Source organism: Rhinatrema bivittatum, chromosome 2 (genome assembly GCF_901001135.1).
Source record: "Rhinatrema bivittatum chromosome 2, aRhiBiv1.1, whole genome shotgun sequence".
Classification (NCBI taxonomy): domain Eukaryota; kingdom Metazoa; phylum Chordata; class Amphibia; order Gymnophiona; family Rhinatrematidae; genus Rhinatrema; species Rhinatrema bivittatum.
The window spans coordinates 811,347,457-811,361,177 of record NC_042616.1 but is presented as its reverse complement, the minus strand read 5'-3'; the positions used below and the strand labels follow the sequence as shown (position 1 = coordinate 811,361,177).

Here is a 13,721-nt window from a genome sequence, read left to right as displayed (position 1 = left end):
GGTTTTTACAATTCTATGCCGAACTATATGCACAGGACGATACTATCAATTCAGAGGGTATTTTGGGGTATCTGGCCTCGGTTCCTTTACCGGAATTAACGGCCGCACAACAATTTATACTGGATAAGGAGGTTTCCGAGATTGAAATTTTAGCCGCTATTAAAGCTTTAAAATTAGGGAAATCACCGGGACTTGACGGTTATACGGGGCGCTTTTATAAGGTTTTCACACAACAATTGGCGCCAGTCTTGGTCAATTATTATAAGGCGTTGCGGCATGAGGGGGTTCTTTCCTCGGCAGCTAACACTGCGGGGATTACGGTGCTACTTAAGCCAGGGCGCGATCCCACACTTTGTAGTTCCTACCGGCCCATTTCTTTAATTAATTTGGATCTCAAAATATTGGCTAAAATCCTGGCCATCAGACTGAATGGTTTTATAGCAGACTTGATCCATCCCGATCAGGCGGGATTTATCCCAGGGCGGCAGGCCAGTGATAATATCCAAAAGATTATGGATGCTATATGGTGGGTGAAAAAGCAGGGCTCTGCGGCTCTGGCGTTATCTGTCGACGCAGAGAAAGCCTTTGACAGGGTCCACTGGCCCTATCTTTTTTCTGTATTGCGGAAAATAAAATTTGGGGAACCTTTTCTGCGGTGGATAGAGCAATTTTATACGCAGCCTTGTGCTCGTATTAAAGTTAATGGCGGCTATACGGCTGCTTTCTCGGTAAGGAGAGGTACGCGACAGGGTTGTCCGTTGTCCCCCCTATTATTTGCTATTTTCCTTGAACCGTTGGCTATTAAGATACGGGGTACCGCTCATATTAAAGGGGTAGATGTGGGCCAGCTATCAGCCAAAATGTCTCTCTATGCTGACGATATTCTGTTTACTATCACTGACCCGGAGTCATCACTACCTCCTTTGATTGATGAGATGGAAGCCTTTGGACGGGTATCAGGTTTTCGGATGAATTGGGATAAATCCGAGATTCTGAATATTAATGTGGAGCCCTCATTGGCGACCAAGCTCCGCAGACAGTATAAATTCAAGTGGGCACAACAAAAAATAAAATACTTGGGTGTATATTTAAGTGTAGACATGAATATGTTCAATTAAATTATGAGGCGTTATGGGCTCGAATATCTCTTGATCTGGAGGAGTGGAACAGATACCGGATCTCATGGCTGGGACGCATTGCGGCAGTTAAAATGATGGCGTTACCTAGGCTATTGTACTTATTCCAATCTCTACCTATTCCAGTACCGAAACAGTTTCTCCTTAAATGGCAAAATCGGATCTTGAAATATATATGGGGAGGTCGGAGACCGAGGGTTGCAAGGTCCACCCTATATCGGTTTAGGGGACAAGGAGGGTTGGGAGTTCCTCATCTGGAACGATATTATTTAGCGGCTAAGTTTAAACTGATTGTAGACTGGCATAGAACACAAGAAATAAAACCTTGGATACAACTTAGTCAGCAACTTTTAGCTGATATCCCCCTCACTAGCTTTATATGGCAACCATCCACCACATGGCGGCTGCGCCCGGGAGAGGTGTTACCGCCCTCCATGAGACTTCTGTTGCAGGTATGGGAAGCTAATCGACACTTATTAGTGGGTACCAAGGCTTATCACCAGAGAACCTATTTATATGCGAATAGTACGTTCCCAGCTGGATTTACTAACCCAGCATTTAGGGAGTGGAGACAGAAGGGAATTCTTACTTGGAGTTCCTTATGGGGTGGAAGGGCTTTTTTACCCTTCTCAGAGTTGCAGACTAACTTTGGTTTATCATCGGCGGGTATCTTTCCATACCTACAATTGCGACACTTCGCACTAACTCATATGTTACCGGCTGTGTTTCTCCAAGGTAAATCAGCTTTTGAGGAATTGTGTGTACAAGCGGACAACACTCCGCATTTGATGTCTCAGATTTATTCCTTATTGGGTACTCAGCTGTTCAGCAAAACAAAACAAATGCTGGCTTGGGAAACTGATCTCCAATACCCACTTACGCAGAAGGAATGGGAGGGGATTTTTGGGAGATTAGGTAAGGGGTTAATAGCGGCCTCCATGAGGGAAAATGCTGTTAAGTTATTATATCGCTGGCACTACTGTCCGGTACAATTACATAAGATGAAACGTCTACCCTCTGATATATGTTGGAGAGGGTGCCAGCAGAGGGGTGATTATTTGCACATGTGGTGGACCTGTCCGAGGATTGTCGATTACTGGCGAAAAGTTGAGGAGTGGCTAGGGAAGCTTTTCTCGGTGCCGATACGACTGACCTCGGGCCAGGCGCTTTTGGGGCAGGAGGCGTGGATACTGGGTGGCTATGACAATCGCCTGCTCTCCTTCATTTTAACTGCAGCTAGATTACATCTTGCACAATTGTGGAGGGCAGAGCACCTTCCCACGCTTCGGGGAGTACAAGACAAACTGCAAAAAATATATACCCTAGCTGAAATAACGGCGTTTATACACAAAACATATGGGACATTCCTACGAATATGGCGTAACTACAGGCGGTTGCAATTATCTACTTCGAATACCATAGTACAGGTGGCTATTTAGACTTTTGCTCAACAGAGAACTTTATGGGTCACAACGATGGAGTGGTGTGGGGACAGGGGGGATATCATGGTAAGGGGGGGGGGGACGGAGGTGGGGGGAGGGGAGGGAACAGATCAGTAAAGAGACGCATAGCTGGTGTTAAAAAGTTTTATTGATTGTTTACTCTCGAGTACAACTTATAAAAGTCTGAATTGTATGTATGATTACACCTAATGTTGTCATTTTTCAAGCATTGCTCTGTTAATATATCATATATACAATAAAAATTTAAATTAAAAAAAAAAAAATAAATAAATAAACAGAGAGGGAAGAGAGAGCTGCAAGTGTCCCCTTCGGAAAGCAGGATAATAAACAGAGAGAGAAGAGAGAGCTGCAAGTGTCCCCTTCAGAAAGCAGGATCATAAACAGAGAGGGAAGAGAGAGCTGCAAGTGTCCCCTTCGGAAAGCAGGATAATAAGTAGAGAGGGAAGAGAGAGCTGCAAGTGTCCCCTTCAGAAAGCAGGATAATAAGTAGAGAGGGAAGAGAGAGCTGCAAGTGTCCCCTTCAGAAAGCAGAATCATAAACAGAGAGGGAAGAGAGAGCTGCAAATGTCCCCTTCGGAAAGCAGGATCATAAACAGAGAGGGAAGGGAGAGCTGCAAGTGTCCCCTTCAGAAAGCAGGATCATAAACAGAGAGGGAAGAGAGAGCTGCAAGTGTCCCCTTCAGAAAGCAGGATCATAAACAGAGAGGGAAGAGAGAGCTGCAAGTGTCCCCTTCAGAAAGCAGGATCATAAACAGAGAGGGAAGAGAGAGCTGCAAGTGTCCCCTTCAGAAAGCAGAATCATAAACAGAGAGGGAAGAGAGAGCTGCAAATGTCCCCTTCGGAAAGCAGGATCATAAACAGAGAGGGAAGGGAGAGCTGCAAGTGTCCCCTTCAGAAAGCAGGATCATAAACAGAGAGGGAAGAGAGAGCTGCAAGTGTCCCCTTCGGAAAGCAGGATCATAAACAGAGAGGGAAGAGAGAGCTGCAAGTGTCCCCTTCGGAAAGCAGGATAATAAGTAGAGAGGGAAGAGAGAGCTGCAAGTGTCCCCTTCAGAAAGCAGGATCATAAACAGAGAGGGAAGAGAGAGCTGCAAGTGTCCCCTTCGGAAAGCAGGATCATAAACAGAGAGGGAAGAGAGAGCTGCAAGTGTCCCCTTCAGAAAGCAGGATAATAAGTAGAGAGGGAAGAGAGAGCTGCAAGTGTCCCCTTCGGAAAGCAGGATAATAAGTAGAGAGGGAAGAGAGAGCTGCAAGTGTCCCCTTCGGAAAGCAGGATAATAAGTAGAGAGGGAAGAGAGAGCTGCAAGTGTCCCCTTCAGAAAGCAGAATCATAAACAGAGAGGGAAGAGAGAGCTGCAAATGTCCCCTTCGGAAAGCAGGATCATAAACAGAGAGGGAAGGGAGAGCTGCAAGTGTCCCCTTCGGAAAGCAGGATCATAAACAGAGAGGGAAGAGAGAGCTGCAAGTGTCCCCTTCAGAAAGCAGGATCATAAACAGAGAGGGAAGAGAGAGCTGCAAGTGTCCCCTTCAGAAAGCAGGATCATAAACAGAGAGGGAAGAGAGAGCTGCAAGTGTCCCCTTCAGAAAGCAGGATCATAAACAGAGAGGGAAGAGAGAGCTGCAAGTGTCCCCTTCGGAAAGCAGGATAATAAGTAGAGAGGGAAGAGAGAGCTGCAAGTGTCCCCTTCAGAAAGCAGAATCATAAACAGAGAGGGAAGAGAGAGCTGCAAGTGTCCCCTTCAGAAAGCAGGATCATAAACAGAGAGGGAAGGGAGAGCTGCAAGTGTCCCCTTCAGAAAGCAGGATCATAAACAGAGAGGGAAGAGAGAGCTGCAAGTGTCCCCTTCAGAAAGCAGGATCATAAACAGAGAGGGAAGAGAGAGCTGCAAGTGTCCCCTTCGGAAAGCAGGATCATAAACAGAGAGGGAAGAGAGAGCTGCAAGTGTCCCCTTCAGAAAGCAGGATCATAAACAGAGAGGGAAGAGAGAGCTGCAAGTGTCCCCTTCGGAAAGCAGGATAATAAGTAGAGAGGGAAGAGAGAGCTGCAAGTGTCCCCTTCAGAAAGCAGGATCATAAACAGAGAGGGAAGAGAGAGCTGCAAGTGTCCCCTTCGGAAAGCAGGATCATAAACAGAGAGGGAAGAGAGAGCTGCAAGTGTCCCCTTCAGAAAGCAGGATAATAAGTAGAGAGGGAAGAGAGAGCTGCAAGTGTCCCCTTCGGAAAGCAGGATAATAAGTAGAGAGGGAAGAGAGAGCTGCAAGTGTCCCCTTCAGAAAGCAGGATAATAAGTAGAGAGGGAAGAGAGAGCTGCAAGTGTCCCCTTCAGAAAGCAGGATAATAAGTAGAGAGGGAAGAGAGAGCTGCAAGTGTCCCCTTCAGAAAGCAGGATAATAAGTAGAGAGGGAAGAGAGAGCTGCAAGTGTCCCCTTCAGAAAGCAGGATAATAAACAGAGAGAGAAGAGAGAGCAGGATCATAAACAGAGAGGGAAGAGAGAGCTGCAAGTGTCCCCTTCAGAAAGCAGGATCTTAAACAGAAAGGGAAGAGAGAGCTGCAAGTGTCCCCTTCAGAAAGCAGGATCATAAACAGAGAGGGAAGAGAGAGCAGGATCATAAACAGAGAGGGAAGAGAGAGCTGCAAGCGTCCCCTTCAGAAAACAGGATAATAAGTAGAGAGGGAAGAGAGAGCTGCAAGCGTCCCCTTCAGAAAGCAGGATCATAAACAGAGAGGGAAGAGAGAGCTGCAAGTGTCCCCTTCAGAAAGCAGGATCATAAACAGAGAGGGAAGAGAGAGCAGGATCATAAACAGAGAGGGAAGAGAGAGCTGCAAGTGTCCCCTTCAGAAAGCAGGATCTTAAACAGAGAGGGAAGAGAGAGCTGCAAGCGTCCCCTTCAGAAAGCAGGATCATAAACAGAGAGGGAAGAGAGAGCAGGATCATAAACAGAGAGGGAAGAGAGAGCTGCAAGTGTCCCCTTCAGAAAGCAGGATCTTAAACAGAAAGGGAAGAGAGAGCTGCAAGTGTCCCCTTCAGAAAGCAGGATCATAAACAGAGAGGGAAGAGAGAGCTGCAAGTGTCCCCTTCAGAAAGCAGGATCATAAACAGAGAGGGAAGAGAGAGCTGCAAGTGTCCCCTTCAGAAAGCAGGATAATAAGTAGAGAGGGAAGAGAGAGCTGCAAGTGTCTCCTTCAGAAAGCAGGATAATAAGTAGAGAGGGAAGAGAGAGCTGCAAGTGTCCCCTTCAGAAAGCAGGATCATAAACAGAAAGGGAAGAGAGAGCTGCAAGTGTCCCCTTCAGAAAGCAGGATCATAAACAGAGAGGGAAGAGAGAGCTGCAAGTGTCCCCTTCAGAAAGCAGGATAATAAGTAGAGAGGGAAGAGAGAGCTGCAAGTGTCCCCTTCAGAAAGCAGGATCATAAACAGAGAGGGAAGAGAGAGCTGCAAGTGTCCCCTTCAGAAAGCAGGATCATAAACAGAGAGGGAAGAGAGAGCAGGATCATAAACAGAGAGGGAAGAGAGAGCTGCAAGTGTCCCCTTCAGAAAGCAGGATCTTAAACAGAAAGGGAAGAGAGAGCTGCAAGCGTCCCCTTCAGAAAGCAGGATCATAAACAGAGAGGGAAGAGAGAGCTGCAAGCGTCCCCTTCAGAAAGCAGGATCATAAACAGAGAGGGAAGAGAGAGCAGGATCATAAACAGAGAGGGAAGAGAGAGCTGCAAGTGTCCCCTTCAGAAAGCAGGATCTTAAACAGAAAGGGAAGAGAGAGCTGCAAGTGTCCCCTTCAGAAAGCAGGATCATAAACAGAGAGGGAAGAGAGAGCTGCAAGTGTCCCCTTCAGAAAGCAGGATCATAAACAGAGAGGGAAGAGAGAGCTGCAAGTGTCCCCTTCAGAAAGCAGGATAATAAGTAGAGAGGGAAGAGAGAGCTGCAAGTGTCTCCTTCAGAAAGCAGGATAATAAGTAGAGAGGGAAGAGAGAGCTGCAAGTGTCCCCTTCAGAAAGCAGGATCATAAACAGAAAGGGAAGAGAGAGCTGCAAGTGTCCCCTTCAGAAAGCAGGATCATAAACAGAGAGGGAAGAGAGAGCTGCAAGTGTCTCCTTCAGAAAGCAGGATAATAAGTAGAGAGGGAAGAGAGAGCTGCAAGTGTCCCCTTCAGAAAGCAGGATCTTAAACAGAAAGGGAAGAGAGAGCTGCAAGTGTCCCCTTCAGAAAGCAGGATCATAAACAGAGAGGGAAGAGAGAGCTGCAAGTGTCCCCTTCAGAAAGCAGGATCTTAAACAGAAAGGGAAGAGAGAGCTGCAAGTGTCCCCTTCAGAAAGCAGGATCATAAAACAGAGAGGGAAGAGAGAGCTGCAAGTGTCCCCTTCAGAAAGCAGGATCATAAACAGAGAGGGAAGAGAGAGCTGCAAGTGTCCCCTTCAGAAAGCAGGATCATAAACAGAGAGGGAAGAGAGAGCTGCAAGTGTCCCCTTCAGAAAGCAGGATCATAAACAGAGAGGGAAGAGAGAGCTGCAAGTGTCCCCTTCAGAAAGCAGGATCATAAACAGAGAGGGAAGAGAGAGCTGCAAGTGTCCCCTTCAGAAAGCAGGATCATAAAACAGAGAGGGAAGAGAGAGCTGCAAGTGTCCCCTTCAGAAAGCAGGATCATAAAACAGAGAGGGAAGAGAGAGCTGCAAGTGTCCCCTTCAGAAAGCAGGATCATAAACAGAGAGGGAAGAGAGAGCTGCAAGTGTCCCCTTCAGAAAGCAGGATCATAAACAGAGAGGGAAGAGAGAGCTGCAAGTGTCCCCTTCAGAAAGCAGGATCATAAACAGAGAGGGAAGAGAGAGCTGCAAGTGTCCCCTTCAGAAAGCAGGATAATAAGTGGAGAGGGAAGAGAGAGCTGCAAGTGTCCCCTTCAGAAAGCAGGATCATAAACAGAGAGGGAAGAGAGAGCTGCAAGTGTCTCCTTCAGAAAGCAGGATCATAAACAGAGAGGGAAGAGAGAGCTGCAAATGTCCCCTTCGGAAAGCAGGATCATAAACAGAGAGGGAAGAGAGAGCTGCAAGTGTCTCCTTCAGAAAGCAGGATCTTAAACAGAAAGGGAAGAGAGAGCTGCAAGTGTCCCCTTCAGAAAGCAGGATCTTAAACAGAAAGGGAAGAGAGAGCTGCAAGTGTCCCCTTCAGAAAGCAGGATCTTAAACAGAAAGGGAAGAGAGAGCTGCAAGTGTCCCCTTCAGAAAGCAGGATAATAAACAGAGAGGGAAGAGAGAGCTGCAAGTGTCCCCTTCAGAAAGCAGGATCTTAAACAGAAAGGGAAGAGAGAGCTGCAAGTGTCCCCTTCAGAAAGCAGGATCATAAACAGAGAGGGAAGAGAGAGCAGGATCATAAACAGAGAGGGAAGAGAGAGCTGCAAATGTCCCCTTCGGAAAGCAGGATCATAAACAGAGAGGGAAGAGAGAGCTGCAAGTGTCTCCTTCAGAAAGCAGGATCTTAAACAGAAAGGGAAGAGAGAGCTGCAAGTGTCCCCTTCAGAAAGCAGGATCTTAAACAGAAAGGGAAGAGAGAGCTGCAAGTGTCCCCTTCAGAAAGCAGGATCTTAAACAGAAAGGGAAGAGAGAGCTGCAAGTGTCCCCTTCAGAAAGCAGGATAATAAACAGAGAGGGAAGAGAGAGCTGCAAGTGTCCCCTTCAGAAAGCAGGATCTTAAACAGAAAGGGAAGAGAGAGCTGCAAGTGTCCCCTTCAGAAAGCAGGATCTTGTACAGAAAGGGAAGAGAGAGCTGCAAGTGTCCCCTTCAGAAAGCAGGATAATAAGTAGAGAGGGAAGAGAGAGCTGCAAGTGTCCCCTTCAGAAAGCAGGATCTTGTACAGAAAGGGAAGAGAGAGCTGCAAGTGGCAGCTTACAAAGGCTGTGACCTCAGGGTCAATGAGCGGTGCCATTAGAGCTCGGGGGCTGGGTACGTAGGTAACTGACCGCATGCCCTGATGTTCACGGGGGTCGGCGGTGGCGATTCCTACCGTATTTCAGGTTCCTGCGCACGACCTGCCGCTCCTCAGTCCGCTGAGATCCCAGCAGGTGCGCCTTCTTCAGGGAGCGCTTCGCTGCCACCAAGTCTCCCAGGCTGAGCAGCACCTGAGGAAAAGCAGGAATTCCCCAGAGCTCAACTACAGCGTCCATGGAAGAGAGAAATCCCCATCCCAAGAGGCAGACAGGCAAAGAGGAACTCCCCGGGTCACGGTAACCTTTTCATGACATTCCCGTCTCCACAAAACCTCTCTCTCCTCTGCCTTCACACACCCACGGCTCCCCCACTATTTCTGCACCATGCCAAATCCCCCCTCTCAGCCCTGCTTGCCTCACCCTGGCTCCCTCTCGCTCGTCCTTCGCCGAATCAGGCGACACAGCCAATCAAGCCAGCAAAGGCCACTGAGCTGCAACACTGACTTCCCGGAGCCTCTCACCTGTCCTATCACGGCAAAGCACTCGCTCTCCATCAGCTTCTCCTTCATCTTGCGGGCGCTCTCCTTCGCCGCCTCCAGGCAGCGGATAGCTCGGGAGGGCTCCCCTTGGCGCAGGTGAATGCAGCCCAAGTTAAAGTTGGCACGGTAGAGGTCCTCATACAGGTGAGTCTTTCTGAGAGGAAAAACACAATCCCCCCCCCACACTGCCTTCAGCACCCAGGAAGCTTTAACACCCCGTCGGGGGGTAAGGAATACCTTGCACCACTCTCACACCGAACAACGCCAGCACGTCTGGAACGTTTTACAGACCCAGAACCACTGGGATTAAGGGCACTGCCCACCAGTCACATCCACCACCTCCAGGACCCTCAAGAGCCTTTCCAGACCTACACGTAACCTAGAGAGACAAACTAAGCCAGAAAATGCAGAGCGAGGACTATTCCATCAGGGCAGCACATTAACAGATACGGCAGGCAGGGGATTAATCACAGGACAGGGACACATTATATGGATGCAGGAAGGAGAGGGCCAGGATCAGCCAGCGAGAGAGCAGAGGCGGAAGGAGAGGGCCAGGAGCAGCCAGCGAGAGAGCAGAGGCGGAAGGAGAGGGCCAGGAGCAGCCAGCGAGAGAGCAGAGGCGGAAGGAGAGGGCCAGGATCAGCCAGCGAGAGAGCAGAGGCGGAAGGAGAGGGCCAGGATCAGCCAGCGAGAGAGCAGAGGAGGAAGGAGAGGGCCAGGATCAGCCAGCGAGAGAGCAGAGGCGGAAGGAGAGGGCCAGGATCAGCCAGCGAGAGAGCAGAGGCGGAAGGAGAGGGCCAGGATCAGCCAGCGAGAGAGCAGAGGCGGAAGGAGAGGGCCAGGATCAGCCAGCGAGAGAGCAGAGGAGGAAGGAGAGGGCCAGGATCAGCCAGCGAGAGAGCAGAGGCGGAAGGAGAGGGCCAGGATCAGCCAGCGAGAGAACAGAGGCGGAAGGAGAGGGCCAGGATCAGCCAGCGAGAGAACAGAGGCGGAAGGAGAGGGCCAGGATCAGCCAGCGAGAGAGCAGAGGCGGAAGGAGAGGGCCAGGAGCAGCCAGCGAGAGAGCAGAGGCGGAAGGAGAGGGCCAGGAGCAGCCAGCGAGAGAGCAGAGGCGGAAGGAGAGGGCCAGGAGCAGCCAGCGAGAGAGCAGAGGCGGAAGGAGAGGGCCAGGAGCAGCCAGCGAGAGAGCAGAGGCGGAAGGAGAGGGCCAGGAGCAGCCAGCGAGAGAGCAGAGGCGGAAGGAGAGGGCCAGGAGCAGCCAGCGAGAGAGCAGAGGCGGAAGGAGAGGGCCAGGAGCAGCCAGCGAGAGAGCAGAGGCGGAAGGAGAGGGCCAGGAGCAGCCAGCGAGAGAGCAGAGGCGGAAGGAGAGGGCCAGGAGCAGCCAGCGAGAGAGCAGAGGCGGAAGGAGAGGGCCAGGAGCAGCCAGCGAGAGAGCAGAGGCGGAAGGAGAGGGCCAGGAGCAGCCAGCGAGAGAGCAGAGGCGGAAGGAGAGGGCCAGGAGCAGCCAGCGAGAGAGCAGAGGCGGAAGGAGAGGGCCAGGATCAGCCAGCGAGAGACCAGAGGCGGAAGGAGAGGGCCAGGATCAGCCAGCGAGAGAGCAGAGGCGGAAGGAGAGGGCCAGGATCAGCCAGCGAGAGAGCAGAGGCGGAAGGAGAGGGCCAGGATCAGCCAGCGAGAGACCAGAGGCGGAAGGAGAGGGCCAGGATCAGCCAGCGAGAGACCAGAGGCGGAAGGAGAGGGCCAGGATCAGCCAGCGAGAGACCAGAGGCGGAAGGAGAGGGCCAGGATCAGCCAGCGAGAGACCAGAGGCGGAAGGAGAGGGCCAGGATCAGCCAGCGAGAGACCAGAGGCGGAAGGAGAGGGCCAGGATCAGCCAGCGAGAGACCAGAGGCGGAAGGAGAGGGCCAGGATCAGCCAGCGAGAGACCAGAGGCGGAAGGAGAGGGCCAGGAGCAGCCAGCGAGAGAGCAGAGGCGGAAGGAGAGGGCCAGGAGCAGCCAGCGAGAGAGCAGAGGCGGAAGGAGAGGGCCAGGAGCAGCCAGCGAGAGAGCAGAGGCGGAAGGAGAGGGCCAGGAGCAGCCAGCGAGAGAGCAGAGGCGGAAGGAGAGGGCCAGGAGCAGCCAGCGAGAGACCAGAGGCGGAAGGAGAGGGCCAGGATCAGCCAGCGAGAGACCAGAGGCGGAAGGAGAGGGCCAGGATCAGCCAGCGAGAGACCAGAGGCGGAAGGAGAGGGCCAGGATCAGCCAGCGAGAGACCAGAGGCGGAAGGAGAGGGCCAGGATCAGCCAGCGAGAGACCAGAGGCGGAAGGAGAGGGCCAGGATCAGCCAGCGAGAGACCAGAGACGGAAGGAGAGGGCCAGGATCAGCCAGCGAGAGACCAGAGGCGGAAGGAGAGGGCCAGGATCAGCCAGCGAGAGACCAGAGGCAGAAGGACAGGGCCAGGATTAGTCAGCGAGAGACCAGAGGAGGAAGGACAGGGCCAGGATGATTCAGCGAGAGACCAGAGGAGGAAGGACAGGGCCAGGATCAGCCAGCGAGAGACCAGAGGCAGAAGGAGAGGGCCAGGATCAGCCAGCGAGAGACCAGAGGCAGAAGGAGAGGGCCAGGATCAGCCAGCGAGAGACCAGAGGCAGAAGGAGAGGGCCAGGATCAGCCAGCGAGAGACCAGAGGCAGAAGGAGAGGGCCAGGATCAGCCAGCGAGAGACCAGAGGCGGAAGGACAGGGCCAGGATGATTCAGCGAGAGACCAGAGGAGGAAGGACAGGGCCAGGATCAGCCAGCGAGAGACCAGAAGAGGAAGGACAGGGCCAGGATCAGCCAGCGAGAGACCAGAAGAGGAAGGACAGGGCCAGGATCAGCCAGCGAGAGACCAGAAGAGGAAGGACAGGGCCGGCCTTAGCCAGCGAGAGACCAGAGGAGGAAGGACAGGGCCGGCCTTAGCCAGCGAGAGACCAGAGGAGGAAGGACAGGGCCAGCCTTAGCCAGCGAGAGACCAGAGGAGGAAGGACAGGGCCGGCCTTAGCCAGCGAGAGACCAGAGGAGGAAGGACAGGGCCAGCCTTAGCCAGCGAGAGACCAGAGGAGGAAGGACAGGGCCGGCCTTAGCCAGCAAGCCATGGAAGGTGGAGACAGGGCTGGAATTACTCAGCAATGAAGATGCTCTTCCGGATATAGTAGCTGCACTTGGCTGGATCCTTCTTGCTGTCAGACAGGAAGCCCAGGTTCAGGAACAGCCTGGCTCTCATTTCACTCAGCTCCCGTGAGGACACCTTCCCTGCAACCAAACCAAAACTAGAACAGACAACAATCCCCAGAAACAAGAGAAACCCAGATTCACACCCACATCACCTGCTGGGTCCCTCCTGTGGCCTGTGATCTAGCATGGCTGGAAAAGTCTCTCTCACTTGTAAATTCAGAAATCGAACAGGGCCAACAGCAGGATCAACCCACGTACGGAAACAAGAGCCTGGCATGCCCAGGACCAGAGATAAAACACGCCAAACAGCGGCAGCCTGGGCTCACCGGTTCTGCTGCTTTAGAAATGCATCATGTACTATCACCTGCTCTCAGCACCAAGCAGCACATCCACCTCCCAGCCGTACCTCCTCCCGCTCTCAGCACCAAGCAGCTCATCCACCTCTCAGCTGTACCTCCTCCTGCTCTCAGCACATCCACCTCCCAGCCGTACCTCCTCCCGCTCTCAGCACCAAGCAGCTCATCCACCTCCCAGCTGTACCTCCTTCCGCTCTCAGCACCAAGCAGCTCATCCACCTCCCAGCCGTACCTCCTCCCGCTCTCAGCACCAAGCAGCTCATCCACCTCCCAGCCGTACCTCCTCCCGCTCTCAGCACCAAGCAGTTCATCCACCTCCCAGCTGTACCTCCTCCCGCTCTCAGCACCAAGCAGTTCATCCACCTCCCAGCTGTACCTCCTCCCGCTCTCAGCACCAAGCAGTTCATCCACCTCCCAGCTGTACCTCCTCCCGCTCTCAGCACCAAGCAGTTCATCCACCTCCCAGCTGTACCTCCTCCCGCTCTCAGCACCAAGCAGTTCATCCACCTCCCAGCTGTACCTCCTCCCGCTCTCAGCACCAAGCAGTTCATCCACCTCCCAGCTGTACCACCTCCCAGCTGTACCTCCTCCTGCTCTCAGCACATCCACCTCCCAGCTGTACCTCCTCCTGCTCTCATCACCAAGCAGCACCTCCCCCTCCCAGCTGTACCTCCTCCTGCTCTCAGCTCATCCACCTCCCAGCCGTACCTCCTCCCGCTCTCAGCACCAAGCAGTTCATCCACCTCCCAGCCGTACCTCCTCCCGCTCTCAGCACCAAGCAGTTCATCCACCTCCCAGCTGTACCTCCTCCCGCTCTCAGCACCAAGCAGCTCATCCACCTCCCAGCCGTACCTCCTCCCGCTCTCAGCACCAAGCAGTTCATCCACCTCCCAGCTGTACCTCCTCCCGCTCTCAGCACCAAGCAGTTCATCCACCTCCCAGCTGTACCTCCTCCTGCTCTCAGCACATCCACCTCCCAGCTGTACCTCCTCCTGCTCTCATCACCAAGCAGCACCTCCCCCTCCCAGCTGTACCTCCTCCTGCTCTCATCACCAAGCAGCACTTCCCCCTCCCAGCTGTACCTCCTCCCGCTATCAGCACATCCACCTCCCAGCTGTA

The 13,721-nt window shown here is 52.7% G+C and overlaps 1 protein-coding gene across 1 annotated transcript in view; it reads right to left on the bottom strand.

The window, feature by feature from the left end:
* TONSL (tonsoku like, DNA repair protein) overlaps positions 1-13,721 on the bottom strand; it is a 228,033-nt gene that overhangs the window by 201,264 nt on the left and 13,048 nt on the right. The window contains exons 3-5 of the mRNA XM_029587216.1: positions 12,195-12,324; positions 9,035-9,206; positions 8,591-8,705 (exon numbers count right to left, since the gene is read on the bottom strand). Of these exons, the coding sequence (XP_029443076.1) occupies positions 8,591-8,705; positions 9,035-9,206; positions 12,195-12,324 (417 nt within the window). The remainder of the gene's footprint in view (positions 1-8,590; positions 8,706-9,034; positions 9,207-12,194; positions 12,325-13,721) is intronic.